Consider the following 25,453-nt stretch of genomic DNA (forward strand, 5'->3'; position numbering starts at 1 on the left):
CGCCGCTTCTCTTCTGTCAGTGAAAGGATGTGACCTGAGATAGGGTCATAACCGCTGCCTGCAAAGCACCTTAGCTTGTGGGGCCGGGAGCTCTTTGTACAGGACACACAGGCAGCAGAAAGGCTTACTTCATCATAAAATCATAGAATGGCTTGGGTTGGAAGGGGCCTTAAAATATGATCTAGTTCCAACCCCCTTGCCATAGGCAGGCACGCCACCCACTAGATCAGGTTGCTCAGGGCCTCAGCTAACCTGATCTTGAACACTTCCAGGGATGGGGCATCCACAACCTCTCTAGGCAACCTGTTCCAGTGCCTCACCACCCTCTGACTGAATAATTTCCTCCTAACCTCTAATCTAAATCTCCCCTCTTTTAGTTTTAAACCATTTCCCTTTTTCCTGTCATTATCTGATTGAGCAAAGAGTCGCTCTCCATCTTTTTCATAAGCCTCCTTTAAGTATTGAAAGAGTGCATCGATGTCTCCCCGGAGCCTTCTCTTCTTCAGGCTGAGCATCCCCAGCTCTCTCAGCCTTTCTTCACAGGAGAGGTGCTCCAGCCCTCTCATCATCTTTGTAGCCCTTCTCTGGACCCGCTCTAACAAACCCACATCTTTCCTGTGCTGGGGGCTCACACCTGGACGCAGCACTCCAGGTGGGGCCTCATAAGGGCAGGGCAGAGGGGCACAATCCCCTCCCTCCACCTGCAGGCCACCCCTCTGTTGGTGCAGCCCAGGATGCAGTTGGCCTTCTGGGCTGCAGGCACGCGCTGCTGGCTCGTATTGGGCCCTTCGTCCACCAGAACCCCCAAGTCCTTCTCCGCAGGGCTGCTCTCAGTGAGTTCTTCTCCCAGTCTGTGCTCCTGTCTGGGATTGCCCCGACCCAGGTGCAGCACCTTGTACTTGGACTTGTTGAACCTCATGCAGTTTGCGTGGGCCCAACTCTTAAGCTTGTCCAGGTCCCTTTGGATGGCATCTCTTCCTTCTATTGTATCAACCGCACCACTCAGCTTGGTGTCATCTGCAAACTTGCTGAGGGTGCACTCAATCCCAGTGTCTATGACATTGATAAAGATATTAAACAGTACTGGTCCCAGGACAGACCCCTGAGGGACACCACTTGTCACCGGCCTCAACTTGGACATAGAGCCGTTGACCACCACTCTCTGGGTGCAACTTTCAGTCCAACTCCTTATCCACTGAATGGTCCACCCAACAAATCCATATGTCTCCAATTTGGAGACCAGGATGTCATATGGGACCATGTCATCAGCCTTGCAGAAGTCCAGGGCCGACATTGGTCGGTCTTCCCTTGTCAACTGATGTAGTCACTCCATTTTAGAAGGCCACCAGGTTGGTCAGGCACGATTTACCCTTGGTGAAGCCATGCTGGCTGTCTTGGATCACCTCTTTGTCCTGCATGTGCCTCGACATTGCTTCCAGGAGGATTTGTTCCATGATCTTCCCAGGCACAGAGGTGAGGCTCACCTGCCTGTAGTTCCCCAGGTCCTCCTTTCTACCCTTTTTAAAAATGGGAGTGATGTTTCCCTTTTTCCAGTCACCATGGACTTCGCCTGACTGCCAGGATTTTTCAAACAAGATGGAGAGAAGCTTGGCAGCTACATCAGCCAGTTCCCTCAGGACCCCAGGATGCACGGCATCAGGTCCCATAGACTTGTATATGTGTGTAGTTTCACCAGGTGGTTTCAAACCTGCTCTTCGCTTACCGTGGGAGGCTCTTTGCTCCCTGAGCCTCCATTTATGGATTCGGATTTGGTCTGAGGGAAACAAAACAAACTCCTTTGTGCGAATAACTTAAATTTCGGATATATCTAAAGCACAGTGGCGGGCAGCGGGCCACCGGCGGCCTGGGGGCCGCCACCGTGCGGCGCTGCTGCGCCCCGCGACATGGCGGCGGTCGGTGCCCATCACACCCCGGCGCCCTGCCCTCTTCCACCGCCGCCCGGGAGCTGCGGCCGCTGCTAACAGCACTGTGCCGGCCACAGCCACAGAGCGGCCCCGGGACGGGGACGGGGCCTCCGGGGCCCGGCCAGGCTGGGGAGGGAGGCGGGCGAGGGGAGGGGGAAGAGGGGAGGGACGGGGACCCGCTGCTGCCGCGGGGGCCCCGCCGCGGGCGGGCGGCTGAGGGCGCGGCCAGGCAGCAGGTAGGGAGCGGCGCCCCCCTGCTTTCTTCCATAGCCCGAGCTAAAATTTGGGGGCTTACTGTGTCTCCCCCCAGGCCCGGTTAAACGAGCAATGATCGGACGCTGTCCGGGCTCCCCCGAAGGAGTTCGGCTTTCGCTAATTAAAACAGCCTCGCGTAAGTAGGGCGGGCGGGGGCTCACGGGCTGACCCGCCGAGGGAGGCGGTTGGGGACTGGTAACAGGGGGAAGTGTCCAGAGTTCATAAAATACCTCGGGAAATGCAGGGGAGAGGGGGGAGCCGGATTTTTTTGTGTGTCAGGGATTGTCACAGCTGTTGCCGTGCAAGGGTGTGTGTGTAAGGGATGTTGTTTCATCCTTAAGGGTTCCCGCTAACTTTTGAGCATCAGTGTGCATTGCAAGCCACTTTTACACTAGGAGAGCAATGAAATCCAAGATGTACCATGGAGACAGACTTACTTCCACCCTTGTGAATGGTGCCACACAGAATGACAGCATTAATGAACATAACCCAAGCTGCTTCTGACGTTTCATGCAGGGAGCTCTGATTTACCTGACCGATCAAGGGTTTCACCCGATCATGGGGAAAACACCTAGCTGACCTCCCTTGGGCCACACAGGGACCAGGCTTTTGCCTCACTCTGGTCACATCTGTGGCCTGAGAATTAACCAAAAACATACCAGTTACTCACTTGTTCACTTGGGACTCTAAAGGGATGCAAAGTATTTTAAATGAGTAAATGCTCTTTGAAACTCTTTGGAAGATATTTATAGCTCAATTAGGCAAAAGTTGGCCAGTGTTAGCAGGAAGGAAAGTTGTGTCATTTTTTTTTCCCCATAGGCAAAAAGAGTATCAGAGAGGTATTATTTTGGGTCCATCCCTGACTCGCTGAAGAAATCACGTAAGCCTGGGATGTTATTAGGAATCCTGAGCGTGTGATATAGTTGTATAAGAGCCTGATGTAGATGTGAAGAAGGAATTGAGTAGCCAGAGCAACTAGAGTTTCCCTTTAAGAGAACTTTAAAGGGAAAAGTGAAAATCCCACCAGAGCACTTCAGAATTAAACTAGAAGAAAAATTAATTAGTTTCCATAAGACAAAAATGTACTTCAAGAAGTTTGAACAGGGTATCTGGCACTGCCTTGCAGTTACTGTAACGTGCCTAAAGTCCCATCGTACTTCAACCTGTCCTCTGGGTGCCTGCTTCTCTGTGGTGAAAAAGGGTCTTGAATCTTTGAACTGCCAGAAAAGCTCATATTTCCTTTGTACATCTGGGGCAGGGGGTGGGACGCTCCTTACTGTGCAGTTTTTAGATCCATGTGGCTGATCGTATGTGGACACCTGACAGATCTGTCTCATTCATGCTTCACTCACTCGGGATGTAGGGACTGTCCCCCTCACGCTTGACGGCTATTCCGTAGTGCCCACTCTTCCATAGCTTCACACTCTTCTCACCTTTCAGAGTGTTTTATTGGTAAGTCTCTGTCTTTTAATTCCAAAGTAGAGCTCTTAGGTGGCATTTCAGTATGCTGGGGAAGAAAAGGGGTTACTTTCTGTTCCTGTCTTTTTTCCTGTGAGCAGTGAGTCTGAGCAAAGGTTTGCTATGCTGGGGAACAGAGGAGTTTAGCAGGTGGAGTGTAGCTCTCCTCCTGGGCTCCTTGCACTTTTGCTTTACTCAGGACAAACTTTCACTGAAGTCAAGAGGTTTTGCCTAGGATTTAAGGAAGGGGCTTCACAGTAGTAGTGAGTTTAAAACGGGATTTTTTTCTCACAAATGTTTAAAATGTGATGAAAGTGATAATAGAAGCCTCTGAAACTGTTACATTGTGAGCATAAGAAAGATATCTTTCAAGCCCTCATTCAAAATAAGTTTGTAAAACAAATTATGAAACTTCAGCTGTTGTGTATCATATACATACATGACCAAATACCATTAGTTTTCACTGGGAATTATAGTAGCTCATTCTGTCCCTCCAGATCTTCCACTTTGTCTGGAATGACACAGTCCACTGCAAACTTTGTGCAAAGTGACTACTACTTTCATTGGATATGGATTACCAGAGATAAAAAACTGATATGTAGTTACTTGATCTTTTAGTGTAAAAACAAGGAAGTATTGCAAGTTGTGTTCTCTTTTAACAGCATTTTTTTCTCATACTGGTTTGTAAAGCCTAGGTAATTTTGAAGATAAAAACCCAAATCCCAAGATATTACGGACTACCACAAGAAATTAAAGAAAATGTGGGCTGAATTCGTATTCTGACAGAGACATGTGTTAGGTCTCAAAATAATTGCTAAAGGACTTTTTTAGATATACCAGTATTACAAAATCATAAACACACCAGCTGTCATAATCTGGTAGTATATGCAGCCTAGCTGTGTAATTATTTGTGTGTATGTATATATATATATATATGCCTATATAAACATACATGTATGAGTGAAATTATAAATGAAATATCATATTTTATACACTTGACAGTGATAAACCTCTTCTGTGATGGGGTCAGAAATAAAAATAGAGGAAGTAACTGGCAAGTTATAAATGCCAGATGATAATTATTTCTCTCCTGTAGAGTCATATATTTGACATCATGGGTTTTAAAATTTATTCTCTGTCTTGCTCATTCTCTTTGTCACACAAACAAACAAATGCAACATCCACAAAGTCTATTCGTGCTTGTACTAAACTTGGTAACTAATGGCAGAACATTGATTCTTAAACATAATTCCATGCCATTTTTTATGACCTGCCTATTTTTCAGTTTCTGTCTCAGCGAAATGATTTTTTTAAGTGACACAAACAATATACAGCTCCCAGTTCTTATGACACAATCCCAAGGTGCATGAAATCCTAGCTTTTCATACTATTGAATCAAATTGTTTTCTGAGACAGATTCTCTGTCATTCTTTTGCAAGCATTTCTCTAATAATTTCATGAAATACGTTTCATGACAGATGTTTCATTTTTTAATCTGTATTTTTCCAATCGCAGAAGGAAAGAATGTCTCCCTTCACAAACCATATATGAGGTTAGGACTAAGCAATTTCCTGTCTTTGTATTTGAAATCATGACCAACAGTGCTGGAAGTAGTACCATGCAGCTGAAGTTTAATACTACAAAAGCAAGCTTGGAAATGTTCTCAGCTAAAATACTGAGTAGTGTCTGTTTAAATTTAAATGTAGGTATTTTGTTGTTGAACTCAGTGGTGACCACTCAAATATTCCATGAGGTCTGCGAGCTCTTGGATTTAGTCTGATGTCATGTAATCATTATTTATGTCAAAACACACCTTTAAAATGGTTGGTGTTATTTTTGGGTGCATTACATTGGCTTTACGAATTACTCACTGGTTTATTTATTAACAATGAAGGGAGATAAAGGACCTGGATTTCTTCAAACCCTCTAGCCATTGGAGCTAAGTATCTTTGCATTGTCTTTGGAAATTATGTCCTTCCCATGTTTTGGTATAGGTGATACAGGTTTGTGGTGAAAGCAATGATTGCTGCAGTTATTACTGAGATGAACACTGAGGTTTTCACCTCTGTGCAGTTTAGATGCTATGAAGTATCCACTGCCTTAAGGACTTTTTGTCTGTGTACTGCATGGATTTTCAGACTTCGATATAAATCTTTTATTAATGTAAGCAATTAGAATCCCTTTTAAGTGTATCCTTTGAGAAATACATCATTGTGTCATACCTTTGGTGGCCTGAATTATCTCAGACTGGGCATTGTTGGCCTGTAGCAAAAAGGGAAAAAAACATCTTCAGTAGTATTAGTGGATGGAGAAAGACTGAAAATAAATTAGATTCCTTTGCATTTTACAAATTATTATTTTGTTCTTCCACTAGTCAGTAGATAATTCTTCCAAAAAGCACAAAAAATCCTACTTTAATTGTAGTGAACATTGCTTATTGATGTGTCCATATTAAAAAAAAAGACAATTGCTGTCTGTTCACCTTACACTGCATGGATTATAATTTTTCATGAGGGCAGATTGACTTCATTTTGGGGAACAACAGAAAGTAGTATCTCTCTTTGTTAAGAACAGTTTGTGGCGCCTAGCCCAACGGAAGCAAGGGTGACCATGCTGAAAATGGACCAAAATTTTGAAGATAAAGAAAATTTGGTGTGCTAAATTTTTCCAATCCAGAAGCTTTCTATTACAAATATTAGTAACCAAAGAACAAACCTTAATTTTGACTACTTATTACTGGAACCTTCCACTTTGCTTATCTGGGCAGAAAACAAAGAGTGAGACAACTTAGAATGATAGAATAATGCAAAGGATAGAAGATAAATGAAGTGTTGAATTTGGTATTATGCTAAATTTCTTTAATCCACCCAATATCACATTATTCCTTTTGCTGTTGCTGCACAACAACTTTTACAGTCAAAATATGAAAATTACTGAACAACATTAAGATAGAACTAAACTGATAAACTTAAGCTTGAGGATAAAAATTAAAAATCATATAAAGATACTAAATTAGTGTTAAAGAAATAGAATATCCTAACAAAGTTTATGCAGCCTTGGGTTAATATTTTGAGAGAGAAAAATACATTCTTTAGAAACACCTTGAATATATTTCAAAAAAAAAAAGAAAGATTAAAAATTGTTTTGAGACCAGAAGCATTACTGTACAAAATCAGTATTTCAAAATCAGTATATTAATACCATAGTTTACAATTTATCATGCTGTGCTGGAAAAGGAATTCTATAATATTAAAGGCAATGTTTTTTTGTAGGAAATCAAATATCTATTTTTAGATAGGGAAGTTTATGCTGAATTAACTTTCTGAGGATAAAGTGTATTAGCATTCCAGGATTTCCAAAAATGTTGCTTTTTGTGTGGAAGAATACAACTCTGCAATTACAGGTATCTCAGTTCCTCATAGTAAAATCAAGCTATACAAATATAACAATATACAAAACTAACAAAATAACTACTTTAACTGACAGCTTCAAAGATGTTCAGTACTGACTTTGGAAATGCTTCCTCTTGAAATTCAGCAGCACTGTTGCTGGAAATCACAGTAAATTAAATACCAAAAATAGTCAGTTTTTTCACTGGTAATTTGTTACATGTAATGATGAATTCATTTTGGGAATTGTAACACACACAGGTATTTAGACAAAAAAATTAAGTATAAAGGTAAAAAGAGCAAAGTGTAATTCAGTTATACTAATTAAGTTGAAATTTTTAAAGGAGGGATAGCAGGATAATATTTTTTTTAATAGTGATTTTTCTTGCATGTTGATTGTTGTATCTGATTTGTAATTACAATTAATTATTCCTGAAAATATTGAAGACAGATGAAAGTAAAGTTTTGTGGTTTGTTTTCATTCGAAGGATGACATCTGAAAGGTAGAAGTGTGTTCGTTAGGAGAATGAAATGTACTTCTTACATATATTCCAGTATGCTTACTTATATTCCAATTGAAAACAAGCCAGGGATAACAGAAGCAATACTAGCAAATTATAGCTTGTTTCTCCGTTGAAGACAGCTGATAAGGAATCTGATTTAAAAAAAAATCTTTAAAATAAAATAAAAAGTCTTTCCAAATCAGAATTGTGTCACTGACTAGAACTGAACGTGAGAAGCCCATCATATATGAATTATTGGAAGCCACTGAAAATATATGCCAGTTGTTTCTCACAGAAGTAAGATCATGTCATTTTATTTCTCTGTGCACAGTTGCTGAAGTGCCCAGAGCTATGGTGGTTTTTTTTTAGAAATAATTTTATTGACGTTGCAGTATAGTAACCACAAGTGGCAGGACATTAGGGAAAACAGTATAGAAACCTTTCCACTGTTCCTCTCAGAATTTGTCATTTTCCCCAATATTTTTAGATATTCCAATAATTCTCTTTCCAGAAATAAACAGACTCAAACATGAGTAACCTTGGAGAACATTTGTGTTGATGGTGTACACATAGAATTAAACTGTACATTTGATAGTTTTTGAATAATCATCTGTTTGTATAGGGTTAAAATAGCAGAGACCTGAGATACTACTAGTCCTCTGAATGCTATAATAAATAAATCCTGATAACAAAAAAAAGATCGTTAGCCAAACTTTGTATCACACAGTGATACAAGTGCAGTCACTTTATGAGTAAGAATGTTCTAATTAATTGAACCAATTTCCATCTGTTCCTTTCTAAAAATAGTCAAGAACAGCTAGAGGCATCTCAGGTGGAAAAAACAGAGAGATGACATTGTTCAAATATTTAAATGTAATAGAAATTCTAGTTCTGAGTGTGTTTTGCCTGCCACTGTGTGTAGACACACTTGTAGTGGCTAGTGAGAGCACTGAGCATCCCGCTCCTGTGCTCCCCCAGACCCATGGCTGCCTGGGACGCAGGGTTTGTAATTCTGAGCACAGGCGTGCAGTGTTCTGCCAAAGGAAGTGCACTTAAGAAATGTCATTTGTCAAGGAACAATCTGTTCTGTCGCAGCGTTGTGTAATTATGAGATGTTTTAACGTTGCTCTAATTGCTCTTATTGTAGGTTAGAAATCTGGAACGATGGGCGACTGGAGCTTTCTGGGGAGACTGTTAGAGAACGCGCAGGAGCACTCCACGGTTATTGGCAAGGTTTGGCTGACGGTGCTGTTTATCTTCAGGATACTGGTGCTGGGGGCCGCTGCTGAGGAGGTCTGGGGAGACGAGCAGTCAGACTTTACGTGCAACACTCAGCAACCTGGTTGTGAAAATGTTTGCTACGACAAAGCCTTCCCCATTTCTCACATCCGCTTCTGGGTGCTGCAGATCATTTTTGTCTCCACTCCAACCCTCATCTACCTGGGCCATGTGCTGCACATTGTACGCATGGAGGAGAAGAGGAAAGAGAAAGAAGAGGAACTGAAAAAGAAGGGAAGCATCAAAGACAACAACTACCCAGGAGCAGCAATGTCTGGCAGTGGTGGTGGAGGCAGCAATAACGCCAAGGATCCTCCTGCCAAAAAGGGGAAGGAGAAGCTCCCAATTCGTGACGAGCGCGGTAGAATCCGTATGGGGGGCGCACTACTCCGTACCTACGTCTTCAACATCATTTTCAAGACACTCTTTGAGGTGGGCTTCATTGTGGGCCAGTACTTCCTATATGGCTTTGAACTAAAGCCAGTCTACCAGTGCAGCCGCCCACCTTGCCCACACACCGTGGATTGCTTCATCTCGCGGCCCACTGAGAAGACCATCTTCATCATCTTCATGTTGGTGGTGGCCTCTGTCTCCCTGCTGCTGAACATGCTTGAGATATATCACTTGGGGTGGAAGAAGCTCAAGCAGGGCATGACGAGCCAGTACAGCCTTGAGATGCCGATCACAACACTGACACCGGTCATGGTAACAGGGGAGACCAAACCCGTGTCCCTGCCGCCGCCGGCACCACCCGTGGTGGTAACGACCACGGCACCCCCTCCCGTTCTGCCTGACACCCGCGCTGTCACGCCGCTGCTGGCCCCGGTGACCATGGCACCGTACTACACTGCAGCTGCTCCCAGAGCGCGGCCCCCCTCCAACACGGCCTCAGTGGCAAGCTACCCCGTGGCTCCACCAGTTCCTGAGGAGAGGCACCGTGCCATCACCCCCACGCCCGTCTCCACTCCTGTCACCATCCCGACGCCCATCCCCACGCCTACGCCGGCCGTCATCAACTACTTCAACAGCAAAAACCATGCCCTGGCAGCTGAGCAGAACTGGGTCAACATGGCAGCCGAGCGGCAGGGGAAGGCTCCTTCCAGCTCGCCGGGCTCCTCCACCCCCAGCAGCGTCCGGCGTCCCCTCCCAGAGCAGGAAGAGCCACTGGAGCAGCTTCTCCCACCCCCAGCCGGGCCACCCGTCGCGGCGGCCAGCAGCAGCAGCAGCACCAGCCTGAGCGGGGCGAGCAGCACCAAGTGGGACGTGGAGGGTGAGGAGGAGCTGGCGGAGGAACGGCCCGTCTCGGCCGCCTGCACCACCGTGGAGATGCACGAGCCGCCGCTGCTCGTCGACACGCGGCGCTTGAGCAGGGCCAGTAAGTCGAGCAGCAGCAGAGCCAGGTCAGACGACCTGGCCGTGTAGCGCGGTCGCCTCAGCGCAGCGGGGCAGGTGGCTGGAGGCAGAGCGGGCAGGGGAGCTGCCCCTGGGGGGGCCAGGCCCGGCGCGGGCGGGGAAAGGCCTGGGTTTCAAACTTTGACGCTTGCTGTTTTTTTGCACTCTGTGAGTTGTAGTGGGGAAAAATAGCAACATTTTCTAATAGGTCAGGGGTGGCCGAAGTGCAGCCCGTGGGCCAGGGGACCAACCCCCCTCTCTTTAATGTCCGTGGCGGATCTCCCAAGGGCAGCCGTAGTGGAGGCCTGCACAGGTAGCAGATGGCGATGGGAGCTGGTCTTGTGCCCCGAGGCTGATTTTGATTTGAGAAGAACATTGATATCCTTAGTGCCCACGTGCCTGCCCATCATCTCCTTCACGCCCTTGCCTTCCAGCCTTTTCACACAAGCTGTTCGTGAGCAGACACCATGACTTATTTTCTTCCTCTTAAATCCTAATAGAGCCCGATGGCAAACACCAGGATGGCATATTGCCTGTTGGCACCCGTCACCTCTGTGGAACAACTTGCCATGTTAAAGACCAAGGCGACGGCAGTCTCTTCCGTATAACACAGCTTAATGAAGCCTTTGTGCTCATGGCAAGTTGCCAGTGTGATCCTCTTGGCTGGGCAAAGTTTAGGTAACCCCTGTAATAGATTTTATCACTTTGAAGTTCATCTTTCTCCCTTTTCCATTTTTTTTTTTTTTTTTTTTTTACTCTTGACCTGTTAGGAAGTGTTCAGTTTGACCTTCTATCCAGTGTTTGCCAACCATGATCACACCATTTTTTTTAAGCCCACAAATACATTTCAGCATGTTTGATTATAATTTTAGATGGCTTCTGAAATTGCTTAGCAGAGGACAGGAATGTAAACCACACACCTCAGAAATGATTACACAGAACAATTTCTCTTCAGAAAGCAAGGATTATGATTTCAAGACATTGTGGCCCCATACGTTGCCTGTGGACAAACAATAGGATGAAGTGCAGCTCTGCATTTTAGACTATTAGATACCAGCTTAAGTTTGTTGAAAAAAAGCTTTTTAGAAGTAAACTTGAGTGCATATTTTTAAGTATTTAAACATTTTTAGAGTAATTTTGATCTGTAGGTTTAAACTTACTTGGATGTGTACTTACTCATTTTAGTTTGATTTTTGATCTTACAAGAAAATGTAAGGGGAAAGAAACTTAACTAATGGTGAAAGTCCCAAAGCAACATTATTTCCTGTTATGATCTACCCTGTCCTTTAACATCAATCTGTAGTGTCTGACAAGTCCGTAAAAACAGATTTAGACAACACTGTATTGCAGAAAAGGTGGCTAAAATATCTGGGCAACATGCTAGTGGCTAAAGGGTCTGTTTTGATCCCACTGAAGTCACTTGCAGAATTTCCATTCATTTTAACAAGGAGCAAGATTTGGGGATGGATCTCGCAGGCCTTATTCAATCAAAACTAAAATTCATACGGAGTTTTGGGAGCCAGAAGGAGTGTAGATTTGGGGCCTTAGATAAAGACATTAAAATCCTGCTTTTGAAAATCGTGCATTTCCCTTAAAAACGGGTGGAGGAAACTGCTGGGTACTTTTTTCTAAGGTGCAGCTTTCCTTTTAACTGACTTAGTCCTCCTATCCTTTGTAACAAGTACTCTCGCAGAAATCAGCCGGAATTTTGCATGCTTGGTAAGGCTTGTAAGAGTTTGGGTACAAAGGAACACAGGATTAGGCCCAACTTCTGTTCTAAGCAAAATCCAAAGGAACTGAAGCTCAGAGTCGGTCCTATGGCTGCTGTCAGTTGGAAGCACTGTAACTGGAGAAGAGCAGTCAAACACACTGGGATAGCCCCTTGCGTGGTCAGAGTATTTGGCCTGGCAGTGCAACCCTTCCTCAGGCGAAGCAGGGTCACCCTGTAGCAAACACTTAAAATTGCCAGTTACTCTGCTGTTAAATGTTTTCCTCAACGTGTTTATTTTATTCGACAATTAAAATATGTTCCCACCACTCAAGATGAAAGATTTTTTTTAACTCCTTTCGAATAGACAGAAGGAGTTTCTCATGGTCAGAGGCACCGTTCTGCAACCCTTGGGTGTGCTGTCTCGTGACTTCTTGACCAGCAGGTAGTGAAGCAGGTGAGAAGTCTTTCTGCTGCCACGGATCTTGGGGCAGACACTGCATTAAAAGGCAATGTACAGCAGTACAATAAATATATCTACTATTAGGTGTTCAGCTTCGGGCATGCTCTTGTGAATTTTCTGTGTTATAAGCCATAAAACCCCTTTCTGCAAGAAAGCTAAAAGCTAAATCCTGCTCTGTGTTGTTTTCCTGCAACTGTGCTGAACATAGAGGTGATACAGTTGCCTAGATGTAAACAAAGGCAGAATTTAGCACTCAAAAATTTTAGCCCTATTAGCATCTATAGTAGCAGTTTTTAAGTTTTGGTAAATGCCAAATAATTAAATTGCTGCAAGAATGCAATATGCATCTCTGTGTTTTAGTACACCAGAACTCATGGGCTGTATTTTCCTTTCCTTTATGCTTCTGAAGAATGAAGCCAAAGTCTCTCTGGAGTGTGTTTCTCTAAACCAGACCAACTGGAATATGTGCTTTTTTTATCAAGGCCTGAGAGCAAAACTGACTTTCTGTTTGATGGAGCCCTGTATCTTGCAGTCTGTAACTTACTGCAGCCCTTAGAGAGTGTCCCCTGCAGGACTGCATCCATATTGTATATAAAGAAATAAGTTTAACTTAGGATCAACTGATATCTAGTCTGCCTTTTTGAATTAATGTGTGTGGTTAGGCCTGCGGAGAGTTTGGGTGCTTTTGTGGAATATATGGTATTTTCAGGCAGAGTAACTACTGCCGGAAAGCTGTCAAAGATCTTTTTTTTCCTTTTTTTCTTTTTTTTTTTCTTTCTGTTCTGTTAGGTTCAGGGGGAGAAATGCAAGTCTTTTGTAGTCCCTAAGAGAAATCTGACAGAGCAGTCTCCACATCAAAGCAATACTAGTCTGAGAAAGCAAAGCTACAACTCACAGGTTGTGCTTTTAGGATCACCTTGTTTAAGTTCCACCAAATAACTCTACAGTGTCAAGCTTCTTGGTTACCTACAATTTCATTTGGAGTCCAGTAATTGTTTCTTCATTTAAGCCCAGGTAACTGTTTCGGCTGAACTCCCCTTTAGTGCTTACCATTCCTTTTAGTTGCCATATCATGTTTGGGATCTGTTGGAAAAAAAAATCCCATTGATGTGGCAGATGTTGAATACTTTAATTAATCTTTGCTCATGAATTATCATTGAATTCAACATATGTGAGTAAAGCATAAGGACCAAACTCCGGATTTGTCCTAATGCACAGTGTTAAAATAAGACTACAGATACTACAGATCTTAATTGGGAACTAATGGAAAAATTATGATAGGGCCCAATCCTTTTCACTCTTTTCCTGAATAAGAATTACAGATAGAAATTATTTAGTGTCTAATAAGATATTTTCAGTACATAGGTATTAGTTAATGTATCAAAAGGTGAGTGTTTCAATGATTAAAGGTATTTGCCCTGTTTTGGTATTAAAAAAGATTAGTTTGCTATCTTCCGTAATTGGAAAAAATGTACAAACACTGACTAACTTGCAGAACAGAGTCTGTTGGCAAAAATATCTGTTAATTTTCAAGTTTTTTACTCTTAGACATTAGTTAATCCCAAAGAGGAGGCTGGTAGCAAATAGTACTTTGATTTAGCCTGCTCACATGGCCATTCAAGCCACAGTCGTGAAAGACTGTATTCACACCCCCAACCTGAAGCCAGTTATTGCGGAAGAGGAACAGAATCATGCCTGATCAATCAACCAAACAAAACAACAACTCAATTTTTTTTGCTCTTTTAATAGAATGTGGGAAGATTGTCTTAACTAAAGTGAAAAAAAAAATCTAAGGTAAACTATAAAGAAGAGAAAAAGAAAAAACAACAAAAAAGATATTCTTTGAACAGGCTACCAGGTGTATGATGTGCTACTCTTTTTGCAGTGAGTCATCTCCCTGTTACTAGTTGACCTTGCTTTGAGCAAGGGGGTTGGACTAGCTGACTTCCAGGGGTCCCTTCCAACCTCAGGAATTCTATGAAACACATTTTTCAAATCACTGATGGCAACATTACATTCTTCATAATAGTTTTACAAAGATGTAATAAAAGTATATCTATATTGCACATAAATACATAGTTTCTTGGCCATGGGCACAGTTGATCTGTCTTCTGTCACTGAGCTTTTTAATTAGTGCAGCTGTCAGTTAATAGAAAAGAAAACCAAGTACAGATGATTTAAAACCACACACTTCTTCTCTTTCTATTTTGATTAAATGAAAACAGCTTTCTAGAAACTTCCCTTTATAAAAGTGGTATATTTTGTCTATGAAAATCAATCTCTTGGTTTTTCATAGATAAAAAAAAGTGCTCCTTGAATTTGTTGGTCCGTGCTGGCATTGAAAAATCCTAAATCCTTGAAAATAAGTAGTATTCACTGATGAAGTAGATGAGCTGTGTTCTTCTCTGGTGTAATTTGGAAGCCAGTTGTGTGCAAAATGGTTCCAAGGATTGATTTGGCTCAGTATATTTGTCACTTATAAAGGCACATGGAGCTAATTAAATGTCTGACATTTTGCAGCTCTTGAGATTATTTTCTGGTATGAATACATAAGTGTAGGATTGGTAAAATAATTAAGGCAAGCTTTAAAACTCAGATGAATACTTAGGTCCTTTTTTGGTGATTCATGGGACCACTCCCTCTGCTGATGCGAATTGTTGCATTCTGCTGAGTTTGTGTGAGTGATAACAGTCTGCAAAAGCTTGTCTGCAAAAGCAGAACATTGAGCCCTCAGCTCATTTTATTTTTATTTTTATTTTTTTTTAATACATACACTAACGCCATGGAGTTGAACAGGCTGGCTTTTTTTATTCCCAAATGTTTTTGTTTCATTTACTTTGATTTTTCTTGTGAAAAGTGTGCTCTTGTAATTTTGATTTTCTGAAGTTTACATTCAGTTTTTGATTTCAGATTGCACATTTGGATGAAATTGTTTTCCAAGTTTACATTTGTATGAGAAGTAAAAGAACGACTCTGCCAAAATCTTAAACCTAAAAGTGAAATGTCAGAAATGTCTTACTCTAACACAGGAACTCTTCAGACATAAGGCAGTACCATTAAAGAAAATGAAACCCGATCACTGATCTATAGCATCAGTTTTCTCTGTATGTTTAAACTATGGGAGCTGGATATATAGGGAGCACACTATGGAAAAAGATACTTTCCACCATAAACTTAATTATTACCCAGTAAATTCATTATTATTGAATTAAGTTCATTATTATTGATACGCCTTCTTGTGTGTGTAGAGGTTCAATGACAAAAACTAGCTGTGGCATATGTCTTTTAAAAGCTAAATTTACAGCCTGCTTTAAAATTCCAAACAAACTACTCATGGAGAAACACTGCACTGTTACACGTAGAAGATTTTGCAAAAAGGTAAATGTTTTGTTTTCTAGCCAACAATATGGTTCTGAGCCTGCAAATGCAATTTCATCCAAGTTATTTTTACTCTTGCAAATAAGATCATTAAAGGTAATGGGACTATTTGCATAAGCAAAAAACACTGATGTGAAAAAGAAATTGTAGATTTGCATTTTAAGTTCATTGTAAGATGCCAATCAAATTCCAGAAGTTTTCGTCCTTGAAGAGTTATGCAAGAAATGTGAACGTACTTTAAGATGGAGAATATATTTCTGTTCCCATTGACACTGTTTCTCACAGTTAAAGGGTTGTAAAGCATAAGAAAGCTTACTCAGAGCTTTCTTGTTGCTTACTGGATGTTTGTCTTTTACATGACAGAACCTGACAACAAACATAACAAGTTTTCTGGGCCATCAGGGACTTGTAATAACCATAAAAGCAGTAAACAGTTAAAAAGTGCTGTCTTCAAAGAAGTGCCTTGTGTATTAAACTCTGTAAGAAACGAGTTGATGTAAATGTTAATTTACCTCAAATGTTTACAAAATCTTGACTAAATAAACTTTTTGTACCACAGTATTGTCTCTTCTAGATTAAATTTTCATGGCTGTGTAGATGGTCTTTTGAAATACTGGGATGACTGAACAGTTAAGCAAAGTCAGTTAGCTCTCTCCCTTTATTCACTTACTCTGCTGCTTCCCTTCTTCACATGGCATGCTTGCTGAATTGCAGCTGTTGGAGAATTGGATGTTTGAAACCCACCTCCATGCAGAGCGCCCGGTGCCTTCAAAGGAAGTTCACAGTCCAGAAGACGTGGCTGGTAGGACCCGCACTGGCAAGTGCAAGGGGTGAAATGCTGGCCGCCTTGAAATCAGCGGGAGGTCTTCCTCTGCCTTCTGCCAGACATACATTTAAACTTGGCTCTTATTTTGACACACACATTTATCTCATGCTGTTATGGTGTTAATAGTGACTCCCATCTTTTCTGCCAGTGACTTGCACTTATACAGACTATGATGCATCTAGCTGGTTTGTCTAATGAGACTCTTACTATAAATGCACAATGGTTTTTAGTGTCCTTACTAGGGATAATGCTGGGTACCCACCGTGTTTGAGATTTGCCCCTTGTAGGCAAAGTTCACAGTTTAGCACACAGGAGTGTAACCCAATTTGCTACTGAAAATGTATGATGTACTTGAGTCCAGGTCCAAGTTTAATTTGTGAAGAGCAGCAATGTGGGCTAGATTAAGTGACTGTAGAAACGATAAAATAAGTATGGGGGTTTTGTAAGTCTTACTTTCATGTGCATCATTTATACGCCAGTGCCATGGATCTGGGAGGGCAGGAGCTTTTCTGTCCTGGGGCGCTGGGTATTTCTCTTGTGTTAGCCCAGCCTAGTGTATTTTGATGCCTCCTGTGCTCAGGCAATACCGTGTCTGCTCTACCTGATGCATCCATATGGTAAAGCAGATTTATCCACCGTCTTTGAAGACTGGGCAAGGGTAAAGCAAACTGACAAGGCTATAATATGGATAGTTCTAAGATAATGCACAGCAGTGGGAAGAAGCCAAGGAAGAATGTGAATAAAGTGATAATAGTGATACCAGCTGCATGGGTAAAGAGAACTCCCTTGTCCCTGACCAAGAGCACTTTTTACTACAAATATATGTGGCCAGAATGTGTTGTATTCTTTTCATTTAGATGCAGATTTCACTGCAAAGTTCCACAACCATGCCATTTGAAGAACGGGCAGAGTACTCCAAAAAGAGCCGAGAGCACCAGCTGGTACAGAGCGTGGCTGTGCACTGGGCTCTCCCTATCTTGCGAGGCAGCCACGCTGCCTTCACAGGGCATCCAGCCTCCCAAAGAATTGCTGGCAGGAGCATGAAGCACGGATGTTGCTACTATTAACCTCTAAAGGCCTGTGTGATGGCGGGGATATTGTTTGCTTCCGGGGCTGCCTTGCCACATTGAGCAAGGCAGCTTGATGAGGATTGTGGAGGAATAACCAAAACCATCTCAGTGTGTAGGAACAAAACTCTCTATTTGGAAATGGTAAAAAAAAAACAACCAACCAACCAATTCCCCCCCCCAAAAAAAAAAAAAAAAAAAAAAAAAACAGAAATAACCACAGAAGTTTAATGTTCCCATTGTGCCTCCCAGAGTTTAAAAATGAAGTAACATCATGCAATTCTCTACCTTTAAGCAAGGTACAAAGACTAACTGTGAAAATCCCTTTAGAAATATCTGTCCTTATTGCCCCTCAACGACATCTGTGTGAAATGATGTAGATTCAGTCTGCTACCAAAGCTCTGAATTTGACCCGAGTCCAATTTGGGCTGTGTTCTCACCTCTGGTGCATCAGTCCCAGTGCTAACTACGAGCTGCAATCAAGGTGAAAGCCGTACACCAGTACAGCCTCTCCCCCAATACCGTGGCAGGGCACAGCGAAGCTCGTGGTGGTGAGTGGAGGAGGTGTGTTGGGGGCAGCTCTCCAACCTTTTCCTGTAACCCTGCACTGTACAGCTGTACTGGAAGCCAAATGAGGAGCAGCGTTTTTGGCAACTGGGTGTGTCTCAGGTCTAACCATCTTCGTGTCTATTTTCAGTTGACAATGGAATAAGCAGATGTTTATCCAAAACCTCAAAACTGAAGAGAGGCCCTTCTCATAGAGATGGTCTAGGAAGAATTCACTGTTCTTGGAGAGTCCTAGTCCAGGAAAAGAGTGTTTGAGGAAATGTACGTTTTAGAACTTACAGGTATGTGCAAGAATTTAGTAGGCCAGAATTTCTGCTAACTTAAAGTACTGCTACTGCATTAGTAGAACAGTTGGTTTGCACCACCTACACTTCATTGTGTAAGTGTGGTGGTTGGTTGTTTTGTGTTTTTTTTGTTTTTTTTTTTTTTACCTTCGTAGAAAGGAATTAGTGATAGATAGCAACAAAATGCTGTCCATCGTAGTAGTTACCTCCCTTTTTCTCGAAGTAGCTGATCTGCATATCTCTGTGTCACTACTAGTTGTATAAGGTCTGTCAGAACTTTTTTCAGGATCAAGAGGAGGGGCTTCCCTCAGGAACTTTCGCCATACCCTGTTTTCAAGGGTGACACTCAGCACTTATGACAGTGGCTACATGTGTTAAGGTGCCTGGTGCTGCAGAGAGCAGGGACAAGTATGTTAACACCAAAATCATGAGATCATGCACAGCTGCAGAGGGGAAAAATAAAATAAAATACCTGCAATTCTTCATCCTCAATCCTATTTATTTGTCCCGTGAAAGCATGTTAAAACATATAAAAATGTCCAGGTTTTGGCTGTTCTGAGTAATGTGAGACATGGCTTTTTAAAGAGTTCCTGTACTATTTAGAGAATATTTCTGAAAATACAAAGTGCTTAACAAGTTCCTGCTCTCTATTCTGTGGTACAGATTTCTCCTGTGTTTATACAAGATCCACCAAAGTCTGTGAGTAGATGGTGGGAAAGTGAAATAAAAACCTTATTTTCCACACACACAAAAAAATATGTCTTATATTTCTATACTCCTAAATTAAATGAGAACTGGAAAGGAGGAGAAAGCAGTTAACAGCCAGTGTATATTCTCACTTCCAATTTGGCAAGATGAAACTTTCTAAAGACTTTGGCTGTAAGGAATGTTGTGGTCTTCTGAGCAGATATTAAGGGATAATTATGGTTGGGTTATCCAGCCCCACAGGGGAACCTACTGTTTGCTTTGCATGGCTTATCTAGTGTGGTCTGTTATGAAAATTCAGCACAAAATGCAGAAGTAAGCAGCTGAGAATGGTTTGCCTAAGCAAACTTGTTCTTGTTTGAATTAGTCACAGATAATCTAAGTAGCTTCTTCATTATGAGGAGTGGAAGATGAGGAAAGGCAGAATCACAGAGTAGTTGCATTTCTTACTAGTTCTTTGTTAAGGGGTGTTTCATGCTGAATATAAATACGTTGTACCAGGTCTCTAAAACAGAGGTAGTTTTCATACCCCCATTCAACATCCCTCCTTTCTGTCTCTCTGCTCTCTAGGAGGGATTTAATTTTTTCTTTTTTTTTCTTCAGTCATAAATTTGCATCTGTCTTTCAGACTGCCTGTACCCCCTGTAGGGCCTGGTATGTATCTTTAAACAGTCCCGTGACTGAGATTGGAATTCAGTAAAAACAACGAAATCAGACAACAGAATGAGCAGTAAGGACTGACAGCGTCAGTTAAAGTTATTTAAATTAACCACAGTTTAGTGTGGCTGAAGTTTTGTCTCAAATAGCTATCACAATGCTGAGCGTGATTTGTCCTAACGTACAGATGACTGTGAAGCTATACTCAGCACTGTCACATTTAGCAGAAGTGCTCATGTGTGGTTTGTTCAAATAGAACAGTGAGTTTTTGTAAACCAAACCATCTATTTTCTTGACAAGACAGGCAACACTGGCATGACCTGGACAGGACTGAGAAAACCCTGCAGCAAATCCAACCTGGCTGGGATACCAGAAACATGCACCACTAACTGTCCTGCTTTGCAGCATCCTGGAGTTTTACTAACTCTCTGCTCCATGTAGTAAAGCCCAATGCTTTGAGGGAGAAATTCTTGGCCAAGAGTCTACCAAATGATCCCCACATTACCTTTGCCTGCTCATGCAGGCCAGCCCTGCTATCAGTGCCAGGCAAGTCAGGGATCTGCCCAAGGGCCATGGGATGTCTGTCACTTCCCTGCTGTGGAAACCCAAATGCCCAGAGGTCCCAGTTAGCACAGGGTCCTCTGCAGTGTGCTGCAACCACAGCTTCTGGCCACAGCATAACCAACATTTCTTCAAAGGAAAAACACCTGAGCAGTCCTCAGAATGACAGCAATTTCCTAGAGTTTTGGTCTTCTGGGGCTAAAGAGTTACAAACAAGATTGCTGCCCACCGATCACACTGCTTTTATCAAGTAGGATCAAAAACATTCCCTGTTTGTCATTTATATGTTTATAGGACAACTAAAATAACAAACAAATCTTTCCAAGCCTGTAAAACTTCATGTACCGCTACGGCTATTCCTATAGTATGCTTGAACAAATTCATTTTGAACCCAGAAAAACCTCTGCACAGTGCACTCAGCTCACTAGATGAGTTTTCTTTCATTTGAAGTATAAATGTGAGGATGATGTGAAAGGAGGCAAGCTGGAGACAAAACCAGTTGTGAGAAGGCAGTAGAGGCAAGCTCCAGGCATATTTTAATGCTAAAGATCTAGTGTTGAAACCACTCAATGGCCATTTGGGATTTTTTCATCTTCCAGCACAGACCACTGTTCCCTGCCTGGCTTTGTCCTGACACCCATTGCTTTTTAAAAGCTTCTTTCTCTTACAGAAAGTTTATAATCACCAGAAAAAAATGCTTTCAGGAGAGGACTGTGCATACTTCTGTTGGCTTAGTCTGTGAAACAGGAGCTCATCATTGCAAGATGTAAGTTGTAGCTACAGCCAGTTAACATTCAGAATTTCTATTTCATAAGAAAGCCTGAGATTTCAAATCAAGAAGCAATATGTTTTCATATATCTTTCGTGAATTAAACTCTGAGAAATTCTCTCTAAAGCATTTTGTATTGGGAAAAAAACAGATGATCGTTTTGGAAGCAAAGTATCATTCTGGAATTCAGCTCTTTTTTTCTTCTTTTTTTTTCTTTTTTTTCTTTTTTTTTTTTCTGTTTTGTATTATTTTAAGGTTATTTTGCAACATGTGAAGTGTAGCTGCACCTCATGTAGTGTCAAGCCAAACAAAGCAGAGGTGGTGATGATGGGGTGATTTCTGAGCTCTTCCCTGAAGGCACCTAAATTCCATCTATAGTTGTTTTAGACACCTAGTTGTTGTTTTGAATCTTATTCCTTCATCCTTGAGTTCAAAGCTTTCATATTCAGAGTGCTGAAGCGCCATCTCCATAGAGGATACAGATGGGATAATAATCCCATTGCTGTCGAATAAAATGGAGAGAGGATGGACTGCTCATCATCCATGTGTAATGGGAAAGCCAAAATGTATTTGTTTAGGTGTGAAAATCTGTTACAAATAAAGCCATGACCTAACTTTCTAACACAGTTTTGTGTACCACTCTGAATTCCTTTTCCCTACGGCTGCTATAGCAAGTCATGCATGACACTGAAATGTGCATTACAAGTTTTTTGGTGTATAGGAGAAGTGCAGTGATCTGCATGTAATGTGGGTAGCTGTCTTTATTTTCAGCTGAAAGAATTCTCTCAGTTGCAACAACGTAAATCCAGTATAACTCCATCACACTGGTGAAACACAGATAAGACTTCCTTTGTGTTTAAATGACTGCCGTGGACAAGATCAATTGCAGAAAGAATAGTTCTTTTTTAAAGAAAGATCGGCAAGTTTAGTACATAATGGGCCAAATTAATCTCCGCTGTAAGTACACTCATTGGTGTTGCAGCAGGAATGAATTAAGCCCGAAGCAACTTTACAGTAACTCATATATAAGCATGCACAACTAAAAGTGTAATCACTTTGAACAAACTCAGCATTGTCTGGAGCATAGTTGGTCTGCTGAACCTCTGAGGCTAGGAACTGGCCATTATGTGTTGAGTTTGTTTAGACAGTACCATTTTTGTTCAATTGGCTACGTCTGTGGTATTTTAGTGACAGCAGAAATGTTCACCCTAACTACAGAGTGACATTATAGCTGCCGGACAGGACTTTTTTTTTTCTAGGACATGTATGCTGTAACTCATTTGTACACTTTTGATATAGAGAAAGTGTGTTTGTTTCACCAGTTCTAAAATGTGTGACTCTTTGTGTTACATGCTTAATTCAAAAGGGGTTGAAATGCTCTTACAGAATAGTCCTCAAGAGTGATAAAAGGAATTGAAGAGAGTGAAGACTGAAACAAATTAGATCCAGAATTAATTTAATATTAATTCATCTTTAGAGAAGATAATGTAACAATTTTTCTCTGGTTTCAGGCTTGATTTCTGTGTAGTTTTCAGTTCCAAATGCTGTGTTATAAGTGATACAGCCACTGCTATTCCCACCAAGTTCCTCAGCCTTCAGCAATGTGGTTCTTTTAGAGATCACTGGTTGTTCAGACTGCATCAGAGGAACACATGGGCTGTGCATTTTAGGCCATCAGTATCAGTGTCAGAAACCTCCAAGGATGGTGATCTCACAAGCTATATCCTCTGTTTTTCTAAATGTCCACTGTGAACATCCCAAGCTGCAGCCTCTGGCCGTTGCCACTTTTTTACACCATCTGCCACGTGCAAGAAGCATTAGGCTCTACTGTGTTTGTAACCTCCTTCCAAGTGTGTTAGGCTCCTGTTACATCTTCCCTTAGCTTTCTATTTGCCAAACTAAATAAGCCCATCTCCCACAGCATCCCCCTGGGGCTCCAGGCCCCTGGCCATCTTGACTGACCCTTGCTGGATCCTCTCCAGGTTCTCCACATCCCTCTTGAACTGAAACTGGACACACTATTCCAGGTGAGGCCTCACAGGCGCTGAGTAAAATCAAGCAAGTTGCCCTCATTTTCCTCCTTGAGAGGATGACTCCCAGGACTGCCACGGTGTGACAGTGAGCAATCAGAGATGTACACAGCTAGCTGGGCAGGAGTGAGGTTTCTGATTTGCAGGTAAGTTTGCAATAGCCCTTTCAAAACCTCCAGAAGCAAGAAGGGATCAAACAGAATTGAACAAAGAAGGGAGTAAACTGAAAGCATTGTGAAATATATTTTGGAAGAACTAGGCAAGAAATTCTCCTGTGTGAGGTGACGTTAGGATTTTGTTGTGTTTTTTGTTTGTTTGTTTGTTTAATCTTTGGTATGATGGCTAGGACCAGATTTGAAGTTATTTGACCTGCTCCTAGCAAGAATCTTTGCAGTTAGAACAATATCTTCTACATTGTGTAATGTCTATTTTTTGCTTTGTCTACCAAATGTCCTGTGTCTCCTGTTGGGTTTATTAGCTGTGTGGGGTGGTCAAATGCCCAGCTGTTACCTCATCAGACACAGAGATCTGGGTCTGGCTGGTGATGTGAGGTCAGGTCCAGCCCTGACAATTTTGCTGTTGTATTGGTGGGGTGGGGTGGGGACAGAGGAGGTGGATGAGGAAGTTTCAGCAGGACAAAAGTGATTTCCCTTTTTTCTTAGTTGGCCACTGTCGGAGGAATAAGAACATGCTTATCACTCAGGATATTTATAGAGTTTCCTACAAGAAGATGGTTTATAAATAACTACAGATCTCAGCGCGACTTTCAATTTCTTTATGGAATATAGGCCTTAGCAGAGAGTAGGGAAGTTTAGCTATTCTCAGAGTTTAAAAAGCTACTGCTTGTGATGCTTTTCTTATGATTAGAGCTCAAGACAGTGTCTGTGGTTCAGAAGAGCTGTTCAGGCAACTTGCTTACGCTCTCCCGCCTGCATTTGTTGTTGTTGTTGTTATTATTAACTTTTGGGTCCATTCCAGAATCCTAAAGCAATCTTATAGAATCACAGAATCACAGTATCGCTTAGGTTGGAATAGACTTCTAAGATCATCAAGTCCAACTGTTAACCTAGCACTACCAAGTCTACCACTAAACCATGTCCCTAAGCACCACATCTACACATCTTTTGAATCCCTCCAGGGAGGGTGACTCAACCACTTCCCCAGGCAGCCTGTTCCAATGCTTCACAATCCTTTCTGAGAAGAAATGTCTCCTAATATCCAACCTGAACCTCCCCTGGCACAACTTGAGGCCATTCCCTCTAGTCCTATCATTTGTTGCTTGAGAGAAGAGACTGACCCCGACCCCGCTACAAACTCCTTTCAGGTAGTTGTAGAGAGCAATGAGGTCTCCCCTGAGCCTCCTCTTCTCCAGAACAAACAACCCCAGTTCCCTCAGCCGCTCCTCACAGGACTTGTGTTCCAGGCCCTTCACCAGCTTCGTAGCCCTTCTCTGGACATGCTCCAGGGCCTCGATGTCCTTCTTGTAGTGAGGGGCCCAAAGCTGAACACACTACTCGAGGTTGAGGCCTCACCAGAGCAGAGTACAGGGGGACAATCACCTCTCTGCTCCTGCTGGCCCCACCATTTCTGATGCCAGCCAGGATGCCGTTGGCCTTCTTGGCCACCTGAGCACACAGCTGGCACACATTCAGCTGGCTATCAACCAGTATCCCAAGATCCCTTTCCAATGGGCAGCTTTCCAGCCACTCTTCCCCCAGCCTGTAGCACTGCTTGGGGTTGCTGTGCCCCAAGTGCAGGACCCAGCACTTAGACATGTTCAGCCTTATACAGTTGGCCTTGGCCCATCAGTCCAGCCTATCCAGATCCCTCTGTAAAGCCTTCCTATGCTCAGGCAGATCAACATTCCTGCCTTACCCGCTGTTGTCTGTGACAATCTTGATCATCTTTGTAACATCAGGCAGTATTGCCTTGCAATTTTCAGTCCCGGCTTACAGCGAGGTTCATGACCCCACTGACCTGACCTGTTTCATCTGAACTGCATCCAGCCTGTGGCACATCTGCGGCTTGGCAGACTTTCTCCCATATGGCTGCTGTGACAGCCTGGAGTTCAGGCAGGAATTAAAGTGCTGATGATTCTTGGGAGCTCTCAACATTTTTCTCCCACAAGCTGGAGCTTGGCTGGGTGATGGGGTTTGCTAAAGAGCACTGGTACTTTGGGAATGCTCTCTTCAATGGAAAGGACACTGCTGGCAGGGACTGAGGCAACATGCCATTAGA

General features: G+C 42.5%; 2 protein-coding genes across 2 annotated transcripts in view; one reads left to right on the forward strand and one right to left on the reverse strand.

Moving 5' to 3' along the window:
* Nucleotides 1–24,670, reverse strand: part of IFT88 (intraflagellar transport 88) — a 213,515-nt gene extending 188,845 nt beyond the window's left edge. The window contains exon 1 of the mRNA XM_050710949.1: nucleotides 24,623–24,670. The gene's annotated coding sequence lies outside the window, so the exon portion shown is untranslated. The remainder of the gene's footprint in view (nucleotides 1–24,622) is intronic.
* Nucleotides 8,695–10,230, forward strand: GJA3 (gap junction protein alpha 3). The gene has a single exon (XM_035542732.1). It carries the CDS (start codon nucleotides 8,695–8,697, stop codon nucleotides 10,228–10,230), a length of 1,536 nt encoding a protein of 511 aa, XP_035398625.1.
* Nucleotides 24,671–25,453: the final 783 nt, after the last annotated feature.

This window comes from Cygnus atratus, chromosome 1, assembly GCF_013377495.2.
Source record: "Cygnus atratus isolate AKBS03 ecotype Queensland, Australia chromosome 1, CAtr_DNAZoo_HiC_assembly, whole genome shotgun sequence".
Classification (NCBI taxonomy): domain Eukaryota; kingdom Metazoa; phylum Chordata; class Aves; order Anseriformes; family Anatidae; genus Cygnus; species Cygnus atratus.

Coding starts and splice junctions, on each gene's coding strand:
- GJA3 (XM_035542732.1), top strand. CDS start 8,695: ATGGGCGACTGGAGCTTTCTGGGGAGACTGTTAGAGAACGCGCAGGAG.